We start from the raw sequence: 19,602 nt of genomic DNA, 5'->3' as shown, positions 1-19,602 counted from the left end.
TTATACTACCTAAAATAATTAAAGTTTATTGTAATAGTTTTTACGTACGTATGTATTTTATATCTAACTGATTTTTAATATATTATGTCTCTTACTTAGAGTCTTTTATTATTATTTTTACGCTCTAACACCTTGCGCCACGGTCTCTTAGCCTTTCTATTTTATTTTGTATTTTTATCATTTGGACCGGATTTATTGTTTTTCTTTATGTTTAATAGTTTTTATTAATGTATTTTTCGGTGTTTCGCGAAAAAAATTTAAAAATAATAACAAAAAGAAAAAAATATTTCTAATTTCAAATTATCTTAGAGAAACAAGGAAAAATATAATTATAAATGATATTTTTCTTCGTTTCTTTAAGCACGCCTTTGTTAGATTAAATCGCAGAAAGAAACGACGGATATATGTTATTCTACGGGAGGCTTTATTTAGCATGACCTTGCTTTTTGCATACATTAATGTCGTACAGCGATTTAAAATGCAGAAACGTATAATTGATTTTGCGTATTCGCTAAGGACATATCTCTTTGCAACTTTTCTCTCCCTCTTTTCCAAATAATTTCCATTTTATACATCACGTGCGGCAACTGATGGAATCCAAGTAAAGACGATAACAATCTCGAGCGAGTCTCCTGACAAAAGCATAAAATAATGTAACGTTTGCGCATATTATGTAATTAAGTCTCTTTATAACAAGCTTTCAAAGACCCGTTAATGATATGAAAATCAAAGCGCATAAATGTCCCTTGTTGAATTATTGACAAGATGGTCAAAGAGGGGCATATTTTTTTAGTAACTTTTTAATAATTTTATATAAAAACATTATTTTGTTATCACTTGTGATACGAAATAGAATCATGTATAAAACTAGTTTGTAATTTTTAACAAGCAAACACATCCTGAAAATAATGCAATATTGCTACTGTGTATTTCATATATAAATTGATGTTTGCATGTTCGTTGTGTTTAAAATATTTCATAAATATTTCGTAATACATATGAATGAAGTTACAATATACAATAAAAACATTAAAAAATTGAAAATTAAAACAAATTAAAGCTCTTTTAAATTAAACAGTCGCAACTAAAAAGTGACTTTGAATTAAGATAAGATTTTATTAAGAATAAATTATTAAAGCAATTGTCTTTCTTTTAGTAACGATTCAATTTATATGGTCTATTTCACACGTTTACGAAATTAGATTAGGCAAACGAGAATAAAATTGATTAAAAAAAGCGCGACGATGTACTCGAATTTTTCTTCTAATCATCTGATCACTCGTTTATAGGTGTTGCCGTTGCTGCTTCGGTATTCACCATTATGGCCATGAGTATTGACAGATATTTAGCCATAAGGAGTCCCATGGCGTTTCGCCGTGTATTCAATCGCAAGAGCACCGTACTCGTTATCGTCGCCCTCTGGCTGGTGGCCTTAAGTATCTTTGCTCCCGTTCTCAGAGGGGTAAGTGAAATCTTAATTCCGAATCGACATTGAGCTCCGGTTTAATTATACGATGAACGTATCGACATTTGTCATCAAAAAACTGCGGGTAATCCACCAATTCGCTCATATGTTGTGCACATATAACGAAATCTTTCACTTGAAACAAATAAAATTTATATATATATATATTTGAATTTTTGAGCATTTTCGAATATTTTTATTTTGAAATAACATGAAATTTTGTATTTGTTATTTGTAGAAATGCGACAAATATTTACAAACCTGAGAATTTTATTTTTACGATCGTACAAATGGATTTACAAGTGAATTTATCAGAAGAATCGCGTCGCGATTGTTAATGCGGATCTACTCGCACGAAGAATATAAATGATATACACGCGAATTGGGATATACTTTGATTCCTTCGAGAGAAACGGGATCTCGCACGAGACGGTATTTTGCGGTCTTATCGTACCCGCTGGGATGTATTTATTCTTCTACGTTTCTTCTCATGTAAATCTCTTCCCATGACCAAAAGAGAATGTATTTGTCCACAACATGTACATTCGCGGCCGTTCGAACGGCCGTTTTTGCATGTCTGTGCTCAAGGCCATAAATATTCGCATAAATAATCTCCAGCTTTCATATCTGGTTTGTCTGATATAAACAGAAATTTGAGATGACATTCCCAAAAGAGCAACGAAACATGAGTCTATCGAAAATACCGGAAAGTGCAACGATCGCGAAATTATCAGAGGGATATTCGTGAAAGCCGGATACGCAAATAACGGATTAGTGTACCGGCTCGTATGAAGAGAGGGGAGCAGAGAGAGGATTTGGCAAATATAGCTTAGATTAAACTAATTCAAACAAGACGAGAGAAGTGCATACATTGCAGAATGGAAATGCCGTCGACGACGCGATGCTGAAATCGACGTCGCGTGCGAAACGCGAATCGAAGTTGACTCGACCGATCCATATTAGTATAGCCTTTCGCACAAAGCTGCGTCCGTGCTTACATCCGCGTTTCCCGTTTTTCCCAAGAAGTCACTTTGCTCGATATGCCCGTATTGTGCACGTACTCTATTTGACTGACGAGCGTAAGCAAAATTTAGGTAACGTAAAAATAAAATAAGCCGCTCTTTTTCTCGCAGTTTCTTTTCGTCAATCATCAAAATTGCTTTTCAAGTGTGGAAAATGTTGATGGCACTCAGGTTTGGGAAATTAAATACGTACAATTATTGAGAATCTCGTAATAAACCTGCATTGAAGTTTGATCTTTGAAAAAATATGTGTGCAATAATAATAGAGCGAACTTTTGACATAAACTTTACATTTTTTAGAGAAATACATTTTATATAAAAACGTTCCGTTTTTGTCTGAAAATATTTTGACATCGCGTATCTCACCTCAGGATAAATTTTACTTGGAATCTCTTCTTTAATCCGACATTGAACCTATAAGCTGACATGCAATATGGAATATCTCAAGAAAACAAAAAACGTCAAAAGCAAAATTCTTACAGAGACATGAGAAATATATGATATGCACTGAATATACATTAACTTATACGTTGTAACAAGATACTTGTGATGAGTGAGGGTGTAACATGATATTATTGGGTGAGTGAATCGATCATTAAATGGCGATACAACCAAATACGCTGAATGTTGTTTGGGGCAAACCCCATAAAGCCTAGAATAGGATTCTCTTTGCTGAGAGGGTTCGATAAAAAAAAAATGCGTTTTTTCCTTCACATTCACGTTTAAATAAACCTCTTAATTGATTAACGTTACACACCTTCAATAATAAATAATCGAATTAATTCAATGAATGTAATGCAATGACATTTAACCTACTTATAATTAATATAAGCAATTGACGAAATATCATTAACTTTACTGATCATCAAATTCTACTACTATCTTTGTTGTAAAACTAAAAAACTAAAAAAACTAAAAAAAAATTGAAATGCATAAATTAAAAATTGAAATAATAACGGCCATAAAAATAAGTAATAATAAGCCATTCTTTTCAATTGTAAGCATTGTTTGCAACAACGATTATTAAAGAATGGCATTGTGGCTAAATGGATTCTAAACATATTGCAAGACGACTAAAGATCGTTGGGAAGAATGAAATGCAAATGAATAGCACGCAAATGAGCATTCGTCCATTAGTTAAATTAATCACGTATACATCATAGAACAAAGTTATATCAATTATTGAAGTCCTTCAATCCGCGATCTATTTAGCGCATCAATGACGATGCAATAATAATTAATCTTAGGCCTACAGAAAATAGATATTATTAGAAAATTAATTTAGGAACATTAACTAAGGAAGCAAAATGTTGAAAATTTCTTAACGAATTACGTCAGAATCATATTTCGTAAGAGAGATTTTTGTATTAAATACTACATATTGCGAAATTGAACGTAGCGTTATGTCTGCTCTACTGTCATGCTATCACGAGTTTCATTTCTTTTTGCAGACGACTCTTCACAATCCAAGCATGGAACTCCTCAACATAACTTTCCACGGTTCCTGGGCGATAAGAGGAAATTCGCGCGATATCTCGCAATTACCACCGGTTTTCTATATATGCTCGGAGGATTTCAGACCACTAGGCATCAGAGCTCATGTCTTCGGGGCTGCATGCTTCGTCCTTGTTTACGCTATTCCAGGTAAATTTACATAATTAATAACGAATTTTTTTTTTCTCTTTTATACGGCTTCATCGCAAGAAAAATGATATCGGTTATATTGCTTCGAGCAAACTTTATACGGGAGAAATGAGGGAGAACATCAATACGGATATGTGTCACTAACGATATTATGATAGGTCAAATGTAATTATTTTATCATCCTATTACTATCAATTATTATCGCGTGTTATAATGCGCGGTTATGATTAATTAACTATTATAAATTATTCGTATTTGATATAAACCTAGTTTGATGAATTTATATGATCTTTAATATTTCTATATAATATTCATAATTAGATTTCTTGAATTTCTGCAAGATTTATAAATGTGCGTTGTTTACAATTTAACGAAAAAATTTTTAAGACTTTAAAATTTCGCTTTTTCTCGTTTCTTTAAAGATTCAAATAAAGATTCAAAGGAATTTCTTAATATCTTAAATCACTTCGGTATTCAACTTTGCAAAGAGTGACAAGCAAATATATATTTGCTTGTCACTCTTTTCGCGAACCTGAATACTAAATGGCATACATTGTCGTGCCTAGAAACAAGTATACGTTCTTGCAGCTATGAAGGGAAGTCGAAAACAAATCATTGTTGATTGATTTAAAAAGAGTGACGGCGCACGTGATGTGGTACCTGAATACCCTTAACGTTTACTGCCAGTGACGCTTTTTTCCGCATATTCTTGTCTCTCACTTCAATCTCAATAAAATCTCAAGATCCAAGAATTCCTTGGCTATAAAAAAAATTGTCAATTTGAGAATTAGATATAATCAGTTAATGCGACAACAAATTTTAGCCTTGACATAATGTTAATTATATATTTATTACTGTGTCCCAGCTCTGTAATTTGGACACTGTGATTTATAGAATCGTTTGTCTTCGTTTTCGTCTTCTTTTACAACGGCTCTTTCTTATTACGTGTTTTGGACGATTTAGGTTTCGTCGTAATACTAGCGTACTCGATGATGGGCCGCACCCTCTGCTCTAGGAAACCACCCTTTGACTGCGACAGCGTCGAGGGAAGCGCCAGCTCGCAGCAGGTTAGATCAAATTATCTTTAATATGATATATGATATCCAATGACCATTAATTAATATGAAATGTTCATTGATCAAACTCAATAGTTTTATAATAGATATTCCTGCGCGACTCTATTTATTAGAAGATACAATCCTACTTTTAGATGCGGTATATATATATATATTTTTTTTTTTATTTTTTTTATTTTATCGGTAAAAATACCTGCGATTTCGTTTATTTGTCGCAATATGTCAATCGCATGGCGCACGATTGTAATCACTCGAGTGGAATAAACGTAAAACTGTTACACGACGCGTTTACAAAGCGATACCTGAATTTGCGTGAGCGCGAATCATTTATCGTAAATCTATTTTGCAACTGCCGATTGCGAAAGTCTGTCGAAAGATATCTTCCCGTCGAGTTTAATCGAATCACGTCATTCCAAATGCTTTATGACAGAAATCCCACTCTAGTTTGTTAAAGTCCGTCGAATCTGTACGCGAGCTCGTCGCCGATAATAATTGCAATTCAATGACGAGAAATTTGCCATCCATATTATTCTTTTTCGCAACGTCATTCACATTCACTCTTTCAAAGGTGTTAAATACGACTTGACTTTTATTAGAATTCAAGGTTAGTAAAAACTTTATTAATATTCTCTTTCGTAAAAAAGAACAATAAATTTTTTATATTTAAAACTTTTTAATTACAACTTGGAAAGTTTTATAGAAGGTAATCACGCCTGATTTAAGGGATATTTCTTCTCTTATTTTCGTTAATCGATAAAAAATAGAACGTAAAAAATATGAAAACAACTTAATCCATAAGCTAGAATACTGTTCTAAATAAAAATTAACTAAGAAGAAGAGAAATTACATTCTTGGAATTTAATTTCTGGAATTTAATTCTTGGTACAATTTTGTTTTGTGATACCGATCTGATCTCTTTCTCCGTATGCCACAATACCATCTGCACCATGATGCGAGGAATTAGTTACAAATAAACTACAAACGAGCTCCACGAACATTTGCTCCGCGAACTTTGTGAGATTGTATTGTATGTATTGTACGATTGTATTATATGTTTTCTCCGAGTGACACCGTGCAATTTCCACAGCGGGATATTACTGAAGAATATACGTGTATGTACACCCGTGACTAGTGACCTTCCAGCATATAAATAACTGCTAATAACATAATTTCAAGGAACGACCTTTATTTCCTATGAAATTATTCCGGTGACACGAGAGAAATTTCTCAAAGTGCCTGTCGATTACTTTTCGCGACGCGATCAATCGCTCCATCGTGCATTTTTGTGAAAAAAATATATCATCCGCTTAGTCGATAAAACTCAAAGGGTGACAATCGATCGACTCGAATCAGCTGATCGGTCTGTGTTGTTTCGTCTGTCCCGTAATTGTTCGAAACCTATTTACACTAATCCCCGCGGAATCCATTAGGCGTACGATTAATTCCAATCTAAATTCAGTAGACGCGCTGATACCTCCTATTCGTAGAGCTTCAGACTGGTACGTGAGAGAAGGCGAATCGCTTGGATATTGCTGCTCCTTGCCGTACTCTTCGCCCTATGCTGGCTGCCGTATAATGTGCTCAGATTGTTGGTCGATTTCGGTGTTGTCGGTGAGTGCGATTTCGTAATTTTTGCTCTTCTTGTGATATCTTGTGATTAAAAGTTGTCAAAATTTCATGGATATTTAAAATACCTCCCATATTCCTGGCTAGATATATGTATCCATTTTTAAATTTTGTTACGATGATTTGATTATAAATAAACTATGAGAAATGAACTCTACAAATTTGGAATTTTAGGAATATTTCATGATTTGTTTCACTTGCAGTTAAAATATTTACGTGCATTTGAAACACTTCCAACTTCCGATTACACTGTATATATCCATACAGCTTTTTATGATCAATCGTGTGTACTCATCTCCATTATAGGCTTCCATTCTATTATTCATTGTAAAAAAACATCTGTTTTGTTTTTTTCACGCAACCAAGCGATTATATCTTTTATAAATCATGAATCGATTGCACGCATAAAAAGAATATATATGTAGAGAAATATGCACAAAGAGATTCAATTTTCTACGGATGAGTTATTAGAAATTTTACCAAATTAATGAACCGATACAAGTAATGTTACTTTGGCAGCTGTGAATAGGTAGAGGATATTTGGTTAAAATCCTCGAAATTATTCGCGTCGAGAAGTCCCTAAATTCAGGGATAATTTAGCATCTGTTGCTTAGATACGCGAAGCTCGAATAATACTACTACGCATAGAAAATTAGGAAGCAACCATGCGTAATAATGACAACGCTGCATTTTCGAAATAGAAATAATGAAAATGAATATATTTACACACATTATGTAATTTTATATTTTTATCTTTCTCTTCTCTTTTTTCTTTCCTTGATATATATATATTGTATTTATGTCAAAATACAAAATAATTGCGAATAAATAATCTTATGATAATACATTCATTGCAATGAAGAGTCTTGACATATTACACATTTAAAATTGCATCCAAATTAAATTATGTAAACAGTCGTGAAATATAATAATAGATTTTTTTTTAATTTTTTATCTTTAAAATTTAGAAAGATCCTATTGCAAATTTTGTATATATATGCGCTTATTAATCCACGAAATTAATCCAAGTTTATAAACTATCTGAAATATGTCTGTTTAACTCTCCGAATTACCTTGTAGTTTATTGTAAGAATGATATACAGTTTGTTGAAACGAGCATAAGTTTCATATCATCACACGTCTACTTTAACCTACTTAAACCTTTATGCAAATATATTTATGAAATTCGTTTATGAGCTGCTCTTTACATTATTGTGTCATAAATGTACTCGTTCTTTTGTTAAAATACTTTTATATATCTTTTTCTATCCATTTAGTTGTGCACTCTTATCAACAATATACATTATCTCTACAATTCAAATTAAATTAATTTTTTAATTTCATTAATTAATTTTTTTCGCTTATGTCTATGTTTCTGTAAAAAGAAAAGACTTTTCAAATTGTCGATTAAAGTCATTAATACAGATTCATTATCATTTTTAATAATTAGCTTACTGAAAAAGATGCAAAATAGAATAATATGATGTAAAAAGTCAGTCGCTCTATTACAAATTTTCTCATAATTTACCACAACTTGTTCTATATTTCACAGTATAATACTTTTACAGTATAAATACTTTCGTATTCTTCTCGCAAAAGAAAAATACGAGTGTTTTTATATCAGCAACATATGACGATGCATTAATTAATTTTAATTAATTTTTCACACGCATCAGAAAAGAGTCGCGACAAAAAGACCATTGAAAATTGTTCGCAGAAGAAGGGAGATCGATAACCGACGCACTCACGTACTGCCTGTTCCTGGGACACGCAAATAGCGCCCTAAACCCCGTCATCTACTGCTTCATGACGCGCAATTTTCGGCGCAGTGTTTCGGAGATCCTGCGTCGCACTTCTCATGGTCTTGCGCGTCGTAAACCTCGCCGTAAAGTAAGTACCAGTTATATACTGCAATGCATACGGTGTACCACGAAATGTATATGTATAATATATATGTATATGTATAATATGTTTATGCATGTGGGGAAGTATACACGTTAAAAAAGATATTTTCAACTGGAAGAACAAAAAAGCTCTTTGCAAGTTGAATCCATCAGGGCGCATAAGGACTTCTTTCCTATATAAAAACATCTTCCTATTAAAACTTCTTGTTTCCGTGGAGAGTATATTTTTCAATAATATTCTCGCCTCATCTGTCATAATATTGGCTAATCTTTTAATGAACGTACGATTGCAGTTGATGTAAGCTCACTTTATAAGATCGAAGAAATAACGATCGCGAGTGATAGGATTGCTCGAGTGCTCGCTACTATAATTATTCGTCTCATATAAATCATAAAATTCTCATGGAAAATACTGCTTGAAATTATTGCTAAATACTATTCAGAAATAATAACTAATACAAAATAACTGTGACATTTTTGAGCATAAAATTGGATATTTAATTTTGCACGAATTACGATGTATTTCATATTTTGAATATTACTACGATTTAAATCATATATTATTACAAACAATATGGATTGTTAAGTGTTTTTTATATCTAATTGAAACAAATGATATTTGCACATATAGACAGAGATTCAATGTAAACAGACCAATAATAAATTAACAGATAAAATAGTTATTTCTGCTGATCATTATTAAAAAAAAACTTGTTTCTAAAATAAAATTTATTTTAAAACGATTAACCAAAAATCCTTTGGATCTGATGTATTTTCTGTTACGTTATTTGTACACATTTACTAATATTATTTTATATAGAAAAATCCTCTCTTTTTTATTTTATACTAGAATCCAATGATTTCTTTCGTTTTCTAGGAAAAAAGGGGCAAAAGTATTTTTGTTGCTACGTAGATGTTTAGGAGACTATCTAAGTATTCCCCTGAGCGAGTTTCTATATTTCACTTAAGAGAACGTTTATGTGAGCACTATCCATATATCGTTCAATTAGATCTTTTCCTTATCTATATACTTTATTTGCTTATCTTTCATGAACGGCATTAATAATTTCTTACGGATTTTACACCTACGCGATAAAAACTTGTTGAATTTGCATCTTTTAATTATAAGATTTTCTTCGCCGTACGAAATTAATTATACAACTTACGGAAATATGATGGAAAGCAGACAACATTGGAAATATAAACAATATAAAAGCAAAACTAATTATTTCTTCATTATATTGATGTTTAATATCAACCAATTAAAATGTATAAATATAATGCCATAAATTATATGAATTTTTTATTTATTCTTCTCTTACTGAAATAACAATCTCTTAAATTTTAAAGCTTTGCAGCGGAATATATAACTGATTTACATTTAATGCGTCATAATTAATTGAAAATGAAGATGAATCTCAAATTAACGTATGTATGATATGCCTGTTGGCATAATAATCGCCTAATAATGAATACTGAACTTGCGTCAAGTACTTTATTGGAAGTTCCTTACTCCAAATAACAATTGTCCGCCAGTTGAATGCTTCTACTATGCCGAAGGCTATTGTCGACTGATGAGTAAAATAAGACAAAGTTCAGTGTGCTTCGCGCAACTTTTAAATTGATCTCAGTATGACCTTTACAATAGAATAGGATAAAATAAATGGCGAATATGCACGTTATTTGAATGAATAATGTAAAACTCCTTGCATAGTATCTCCTTTCTATTTTATACTCTATTTAATGCAATAATCTTGAAAGAATTAAAATTAATCTGAAATATAAAATTGCAAATTTTTGCGCGCATACACATACGTGAATAACTAATATAATCACTTCCTACTTTATAAAGATTTTTAAAACTTAGCTTACATAACAATAACTTGATTTATATAACAATAAAATCAATTCTTATAGTCCGTTTTTATAAAATCCCGTGTTCGCGAAAATATATTCTCACCTTTCCTCTTTCTTCAATTTTTTTGATGAAATTCTAGAAATCAAAGCAATGAAAAACTCAATAATTCTACTTGGAGGTGGATATCTTCACTTTTTCTTATTTTGAAATGTACCGTGCAGAGCTTTACAAGAACTGAGTTTTAAAAATTCTTTTATCGCATTGACATAAATTTATATCTCCTCAAACTTTATTCATTGCGAACGTATTTCGAAGTAAAATTGAAAAAAAAATGCAGATCTCTAACTAATATCTCTAAGATAATTTTTCTTCTTTTCATGATTATAAGCCATTTATTTTAGAAAAATTCGATGAGAAAATTTTTTCGAATTAATAGGTAAGCATAACATTTAAAATTTGAATAAATAGTGTATCGTTAGATCGATAATACGATTTAATTAAAACTTACAAGGCTAGCAAAAACTCATTATCAAGAATATAACATATAATTTAAATATAATTAATTTTCTTGGTGTCACATTTCGATTAACATTGAGATTATTAATAAAGATGTAATAATCATAATCGATATAATAATAATAGAAAAGCGCGATGATAAACAATGCTAAGTAAAAATTGTATGAATATTTAATTTACTCGTGTCAAATCGTGTCAAAAGTATATTTAAAGGTGTGCGAATGAAAAAATTACAAATATAAAATTACATATATAATTACAATTATTACAATTATCAATTATTAATATGAGAAAATAATAAACTTAATAAACAATATAACGCAAACATGAATAACTTTTGTTATTTATGTGATTTTTATATAAATAATTGAAATTTTTTAGAAAACGAAAAATAAAATATACATTTTATATTAAATTTACACATGTATATAATTTATTGCGAGAAAATAGTAGCTGCTTAATTAAAATTCGATAGAATCAATATTATGATTAAATTATCAGCTTGATTTTAATTGTTCATTCTGGAATATCGGCTGAAATATTTAATAAAGCTTTAATATAATCTGTATTGCAAAGTATCGGATACTAATCTCTTACATCTTACGTGTGTAATATATGAATAATATGTCCTGAGATGAGATGCTCACAATAAATTTAAAAAAATCAAAATAACTATTTTTAATGATGACTTTTATTTAAAAATTGTTGATATGTTTGCTGAAAGGAATTATTAAAATATTCGACACATAATATATCAAGACATTCTACACACATACACACACACACACACAGACACATATATATATAATTTAAAATAGTATTGCGGTTTAGAATATCATCTATAATATTTTTGTATATTTTCTATGAAAATTTTGACTTCACATTTAAAATTAAACAGTTGTTTATCTTATATTATAAACATAGATATTATATAACAATTGTTATATATCTATGTTTATTAAAAATGATAAACAATTGTTTCATTTTAGTTGTGAGATCAAAATTTTGATAGAAAATATATAAAAATATTATAGATGATATTCTCTCTGAATTATAACTATACTATTTTAAATTATATAATTTTATGATGTAATTTATTATTTCTTCTCTTTACTATACGTATAATTTGATAAGATTATCTTTGTAATCTGATAGGATAAAAATAATAAACTATAATTATCGTAATAAATTACAACAGATATAATAGATATGTTATACTCGTTCGCTAAGATTCCGCATGTGAAATCAATATTGCGGTTTTATAACGGATTTTTTTAAGCGGATAACTTAATTTTCACACTTTTCGTGTCCGTTCCTTTGTTGATACCAATTAGAATTTCCATGACGAAGTATCTTTCTGTACTAAACGAATCGCCAAGGTACTCACTTTCAAAGAGCTATTCTCATTGTAAAATTCCTCTTGCAACCCTTTTATTTTCTTGAAGCAAATTTGCCCTGAAGCCAGATTTAATTTACTTTCTTTCATATAAGAGAGAACTATGTAGTAAATGAAAAAAAAATTCCAGCCGGAACTTCAAGTATTTAAACAGTAAACTAAACTCAAGTTAATTAATTCATTTATATTAATGCATGCAGGAGAACCATGTACAGCAAATCAAGCAAGAAAATATAAAGCGCAGTTAAATGTGAGATAGTATTGTTATACATGTATCCTGTTTTCCATTAAGCGTTTAGTCTATTTTCCTTAGTTTATACTTTCTGTTATAAATACTGTTATGTGCAATATATTTTTATAATTTTCGAGCTTTTTAAAAATTCGTTTGTATTATGTATAATTTATGAACGGACTTTTTTCTAAAACCTGCCCATTTATAGAGAGAGAGAACGAGGGGGGGAGGAGAGAGAGAGAGAGAGAGTAATGACATTTAAATTATTTTTCGAAAAATTTAAAAGCTCATAAATCTAGCAGTATTTCTCTTAATTTCTAGTCAAGCATTATACAGAACGCGTATGTTTCAAAACAACATTTAGAGAATATCGTTATTTGCAAAGTTATTTGCAAAGTTCACATTTTATAAAAAAAAGATTGAAACAAACAACTCATATTTTCATATAAAAAATATAATATAATACACAATATGTATACGTGCATTGGCAATATCATATCTTGAGCACATATGCGAAAATTCTGTATATTACTCCATACGTTTTATTTGGTCAAACTATTTGTTTTATTCCATATACATCAAAATTGCATATTCATATTTTGTATTACAACTTGCTCAACTCCGTAGGATAATTAACTATATTCCATTTTGTATATGCATTTGATACATGTACTATTTATCATCTTGAAATCTCTTTGTCATTTATGTGTATCCCAATTAATGCATATATGTCACATAAATTATAAAATACTAATTTTCATATTATAAAATACTAATAAGAGATATTTATATATCTGTGTATCTGTATTTTTATTATGTATTTTTATGTATCTTTTGAATTTTTTATGTATTTTATTATGAAGCTTTTATGTTTATGTGTATTTTTTATACAATTATTATTATTTATTAAATATAAAAGATAAGTATAATGTTTTATTATTTTATTTTTAATTTATCGTGCACATTCAAAATCGTATAAAAATAAAATTAAAATATGTATTTTACAAAAGATAAAATTTTGTGTTTTTTATGTTTGTACCATTTTATAAATTCGTGCAATGCAGGAGATTGGGATGGAATATTTCTGTGTATATAGAAATACTACTGGGATTTGGATGAAGTCCCTTAACTCCAACGAAGTTGAAAATATGCGATACGACTTTGGCTAAAAGTCAACTCCACTACAACGTTTCCGTGAAAAAATGATACATGATAAAAAATAAAAAAATAATTATCATCGAAATGAATATATGTCATCGAAAAGAAACTTCTAAAACACGAATAAAAATAGTCATTTATAATAAGGAAAAATATAATAATTTTTATAAATTATAAAATATAAAATATAATAATTTTTACAAATTATAATAATAAAGTAGACTATATCACTGTATTTTTAGATGAATATTTTCCTTGAAATTTATTTTAAAAATTTAAAAACAAAAATCTATAAACGCAACAGATGTACAAGGATTACGAGAGAATATGTCGATATACTCAATGATGTAGTTTAAACAAAAATGGCAGTGAAAATTTTTAGGTTCGATTTTTTTTACAAAAATCACGAAACAAACAATTATAAAAATGCAATATAAATCGCGCTTATCAGATGTATTTGCAAAATATGCAATATGATTGGCGTTCAGTTAACGATCACGTGCAATATTAACGTACAAATTCAATCCGGAATAATTATAGCTGCATTTTTCCACGATCATTAATTACGCGAACGATTATATTGCAATTTAGTCGCACATCCATGTCCGTGATGATGTCAAAAATATTTCAAATAAATTATTATCTACACTCAAAGCACTTGAAATTTATTATAAAATTCACAATTAGAGAATGTATGTACAATTAAATGCAATTCGTTATCGAACATCGTAATAAAATAATTTATGTATCGTTCGATACACACGTGCATGAGAAAAGCTCGACGTAACATTATCATACATCCTTTCGCATGTTTATGCACTTTTTATGCACAAAGCATTTAACTGCGTATACAATTCGCACAGAAATCAACGGACAAAGGACAAATGCGCGCATTTAATATCGATGAATTATTCTAAAATATAGAGATATCTCCATAATGGAATTTATATGACGAATTACTCCACGCGCTGTAATTTTCAAATTCGTGGAGTACACATGACATTATTGTGTGATTCCATCAAATGACCCAATATAAATTCTCCGCATAAGCACGTGAAATTATAGTGAGTGCGTGACGAACGTACACGACGCGGTTTGTAACGCGGTTTCGACAGCCTCCTGTCGAATAAGGAAATTCATCAAATACGAGAGGCATTTTGTAAATGCGTGTTCTCGGTTTTAGTTGTCCTTTGATTACAGAACCAATTTTATATCATATTACAATCGTCCTGACTATTGTTGTCATTTGGTTTCACGGATTTGGTTTCACGGAAAATTATTAAAGCTATAGAGTATACTGAACGCTTAATGTAATTTATCGATAATTAAATCTAATTAATGATCGATATTAACTGCTGCTTGGTTAAGGATTAGGAGCGGGCAAAATCTGCCTTTAAAATCTCTCGAAAATAAATCCGCAAACTATTATAAAGATGTTATGAGGCAGCATAAATGCGCGACGCAAAGCGAGAGCGTTATTATTGAATCACATAGTGCTGATGTGACCTCACCGCATAAATGGATCAAGATAACAGAATTATAATACAGCTACGCACAGTCAATATAGATACGCGCAGTGCAATATATGTTGCATTATCATTGACGCGATATTCTAAATAAGTAGAATTATCTCTCTCTATCCTATATTCAATTAGACGGCTCGACGGTAAAAGAAGGTCGCACTATTTTTCCTGCTTCATATCTAAAACTAATCCCCATAACTCGCCTTTCGTAAGATTCTTAAGCTATCAGCTGAGTCTACAATAACTTTCTTTCCATCAATTTCATCGTCATTTTCGCCTGGCTGGATAGAATGAATTCTTGCGGTTCACGCAACGTTCATATGATGATCGAGGGTCGCAATCGAAAGCCGATCGCTCTTTGACACTGTTGCAGAGCGCGATGATCGATGACGGCTGCGGCGGATGCAGTGTCCCGGCTGTCAACGGCGGCGCGAGGCGCGGTCTGTTGCATCAGCGAAGAATGCTCCCCGGATGCGGTTGCGGCATCCCCGTGCGCGGAAATCGCAACGCCGTCCTGGCGTTAAGACGCACCGCGACGTCCAGCAGCGGCTACGACACCTTCTACAGCCGTCATAGTCCGCACTTGCATTGCTACATGCTGAGGAGTATCCGCGACGTACCGCGAGCACAGGCCAATCCGCCGGAGAATTCTGACGCCAGACGGGATCAGCAGCAGGAATACGACAAGAACAACGGGCTGGAGACCAGCCAACCCCGGCCGAGCACCCTGTGCACCACAGACGAGCGACGTCCTTGCCCTTGAAGCTGAAGAGTCTCGAAGACGTAAAGGATCTTTGTGCGGCTACATGTTTTTATGTACGATTTTTATTCCTGTGCGATGTGTGTCTACAAATATATATATATATAATATTCAGATATACTTTGGCGGTTAATACTGTGACGTAATATATGAGAATCACTTTTGTCATTTTTTTATTCCATCGGGAAATTTTAGTCTTGCGTTTTCATCGCGCATTGCCGAATGTCACGATGATTCGTAAGAAACTTAACGTAAATAAATAGTAAATAAAAATCTCCTTCTCACACAGGTCCGAAGTTTCTCGGATTGCCACTTGTATCACGACGTTAAACGTGGTGCTCGAAAGAAATTCAATTTGCGAAAGTGGTTTAATTTTATAGAAAATATATCTCTCTTAAAAAATTTCTGTATGTTCCGATAGTTATAGCTGCGAACACAATAAACCGAAGGCTATTAAACATCATACGTGCAACGAACGTGAAATACGCTCTACCATATTTTGATTGAGTTGGTTTTATTTCTGTGAGTGACTGCAATACGTTTGCAGGATTACGAATTGAGATTTGATGGGTCCAAACGGAACGAAAATTAATCAACTCCTCGCGACAGATTTATTTATTAATACATTAAAAAAAAATAGGAATCAACGAAATATAAGGAATCATTCGAAATTTATATTCAGCGTCCGAGATTAAAATGAAACATGAAAAAATCAGAGTTTGTGATATCTTAAACTTTGTATCGAGAACTCGAAAACTACTGTCAAGTGAAAAAACACGCGGATGGCTGTATCCTATATCATAGTTTCGACAATTCGGTCCACGAGATGTATGTCTGACTAAGACGCATTTTTTCTACTAGACGCGCGGAATATTTGTCTCGCTTAAGCCATAAACATGAAATTAAACCTATCTACGATGCATTTCGTGTAGAGCATACGTGTATGTGTTAATAACGTTTTCGTTAATAGCATTAATTAATCATAAGTCACTGTTAGCGTGATTATCGTAGGAACATCACTATTTGTCATCATCAGTGACAATCAACTATAATTGTCCCTAATATTTGTCAGAATAGATTGACACGATGGGAAACTGAAGGCACACTTCCGCATAAACGTCAAATCAAATATAAATCAAATATAAATTTCTCTTCATGCGTAAACTCTCTATGAGACTAGATCCAAGGCAAGTGTTTTGTCATATTTTTTTAATAACACGTGCCAGAAATATTTAGATCAAGAAGATATATATCAACCGCAACCGATGTATCTTTCGCGTTTCATCATTTCTGATGATCGTTCCACTGACAAATGATTTTTTTTTTTACGAATTGTATGATTGATTTATGAGAACGTGATCGTTTGATATCGCGAGAACGTGCTTTTTTTAGTCGATAATGGCTGTTAGAATATTGTGCGAAAAAAAATGGTGGGGATTCAAAAGCCCCACGTACATGCATATAATAGAATTGCTGATAAATGATGCGATGGGGCTATTAATTAATCGACTTCCGAGCATCGACGGGAGAAAAATACGTTGCAAAAGTAGGAAGAAGAAGAACACAAGAATATAATAAGATGATTCGAAACACGCCGGCGACTGTCTGGCGCTGGTTATCGTTAATGGAGAGACTACCACTTTAACATTGATCAATTTTCGACGGGGTTATTGAAGAAACTCGCCAATAATACACATAGTGTGTACGCTCTGTAAATATTTGATCGTCGCAAATGAATTTTCTTCAAGCGGCATGATAAAAAGGGACGTATTTCAATTAAGTAATTTGGAATTTTCGATAAGTCATATAAAACGTTAAGATTTCTTTCACGTGTGAGAATCTTTGATCTTTTGCCAAGCGAAGGTCAATACGTCGAAGGATTGCTAAAATTGTAATAGCCGAAAATTGCGGGTTTAAAATGCTGTAAATTATATCTACGTGTATTTTCAATAAAAAATAGCTAAAAATTGTTGGATAAATTGCGTTGGATTGAAATTATATATTAATTTTCCATTGTGTGTGTGTGTGTGTGTGTGTGTCATAATTCTTGAAAATTTCTATAAAAATTCATAAAATTGATAGTCTTCCTATCATATATATTATTTCTGCAAAATATATACTTAAATAATGATGAGAGACTTATTATGTTAATTAGATTATTAATATGCTGAAAAAACGAAAATTGTGAGTCTACTTTTTCTTTAAGAACAGGAAAACTTAAGATATGACGGAAGAAATTTTAATTCAATTTCCATCTATTATCTCTATTAGCCATCCCTCCCAAAGTTCCGGCTGTTAAATGATTCGTGACATTGAAACAATCCGGTAATTTTACGACAGTTTTTATAAAGATTCTCTTTTTTCTATACCAACTCAATTTTATTGCGACACATCGATAAATTTCTTTCTTGGTAAAAGGAATGCTATGGAATTCGTACGATTAATAATCACTGTCACGGAAGAATAAAGGATGGATCGAGCAATTTTTACGCTCCCTATGGTCTAAGTATCTGGAGATTCGACGATATAAACTTGCCGGAAAACGGATTGAATATGAAGGCGTAGCGTTTACAGCATGAATATGAAATAGCTCGGGATTTTGCCCGCTTCAATGAACGGCATGCAAGGTATGAGCCGAAAGGATCTCTCATGTTTTAGCTCTTTCATGCCGACCCACATTAATTCATTGGATCGTAAAAGATTAGTATAGCACAACAAGAAATATATAAAAAACCGTAGCTGGTACAATTTAACCGACCACAATGATGATTTACTTAAGTCAAGTTTATAAATCGCATAAAGCCTGGCAATTTGACGTAAGTAGATTTTTATGTACGAAACTCGTAATAAATAGATTTTTCTAAAACATCGTATATTTTCCACCGAAGGTATATGTATAATCTAAAGTCAATGAGGCAATTTTATTAATGACTGATATTAAAAAAAATAGATTACACACCTGTTGAGATGCGCATAAAATAATCCGATAAATAAAAAATTTTGCAATGTGTTATTCGATTAAAAAATTTGTTTTCTTAGCTAAGATTTTTTAAAGAAATTTTTAAATTAATAAAATAAATTTTTTTATCACATTCGCGAAATAAAAAACTTCACAGTTTGTTAGGGCATTGACCTAGATTTTAAAACAATTCGCTTATACGATTACGAAACAATGAAAAAATATGGATTAAAGGATTAAAGAATGTTTCAAACTTAGCGATAAAAATTTGCAAATCTCGCATATACACAAATGATTATTTTATTTCATTGAAAGATTTGAGTAAATTAAAAATATCTTTTTACACTTATACTTTATGTTGACAAAAAATTATTACTTTTCATAAAACATTCCCATTAATTTCTGTTTAAATCACTGTTCTTTGCAAAAAGAAACTTTCTCGAAAGATATGTAATTATTAGAA

General features: G+C 31.3%; 1 protein-coding gene across 3 annotated transcripts in view; it reads left to right on the top strand.

Annotated features, from left to right (window-relative positions):
* The window catches only part of LOC105249890 (neuropeptide FF receptor 1), a 28,495-nt gene extending 10,348 nt beyond the window's left edge, over nucleotides 1-18,147 (top strand). For 2 of the 3 annotated variants that reach the window (XM_011255662.3, XM_025412370.1), the window contains exons 4-9: nucleotides 1,290-1,462; nucleotides 3,939-4,131; nucleotides 5,095-5,198; nucleotides 6,695-6,818; nucleotides 8,551-8,723; nucleotides 15,794-18,147. In XM_011255662.3, the coding sequence (XP_011253964.1) occupies nucleotides 1,290-1,462; nucleotides 3,939-4,131; nucleotides 5,095-5,198; nucleotides 6,695-6,818; nucleotides 8,551-8,723; nucleotides 15,794-16,183 (1,157 nt within the window). In that variant the 3' untranslated portion in view covers nucleotides 16,184-18,147. The remainder of the gene's footprint in view (nucleotides 1-1,289; nucleotides 1,463-3,938; nucleotides 4,132-5,094; nucleotides 5,199-6,694; nucleotides 6,819-8,550; nucleotides 8,724-15,793) is intronic. The other variant, XM_011255663.3, reaches the window with a different exon arrangement.
* Nucleotides 18,148-19,602: the final 1,455 nt, after the last annotated feature.

The sequence above is a fragment of the Camponotus floridanus genome, unplaced genomic scaffold, assembly GCF_003227725.1.
Source record: "Camponotus floridanus strain SB8 unplaced genomic scaffold, Cflo_v7.5 scaffold5, whole genome shotgun sequence".
Taxonomy (NCBI): Eukaryota; Metazoa; Arthropoda; class Insecta; order Hymenoptera; family Formicidae; genus Camponotus; species Camponotus floridanus.
Note: the sequence above shows the minus strand (reverse complement) of the source record. Positions and strands in the feature narration are given on the sequence as shown.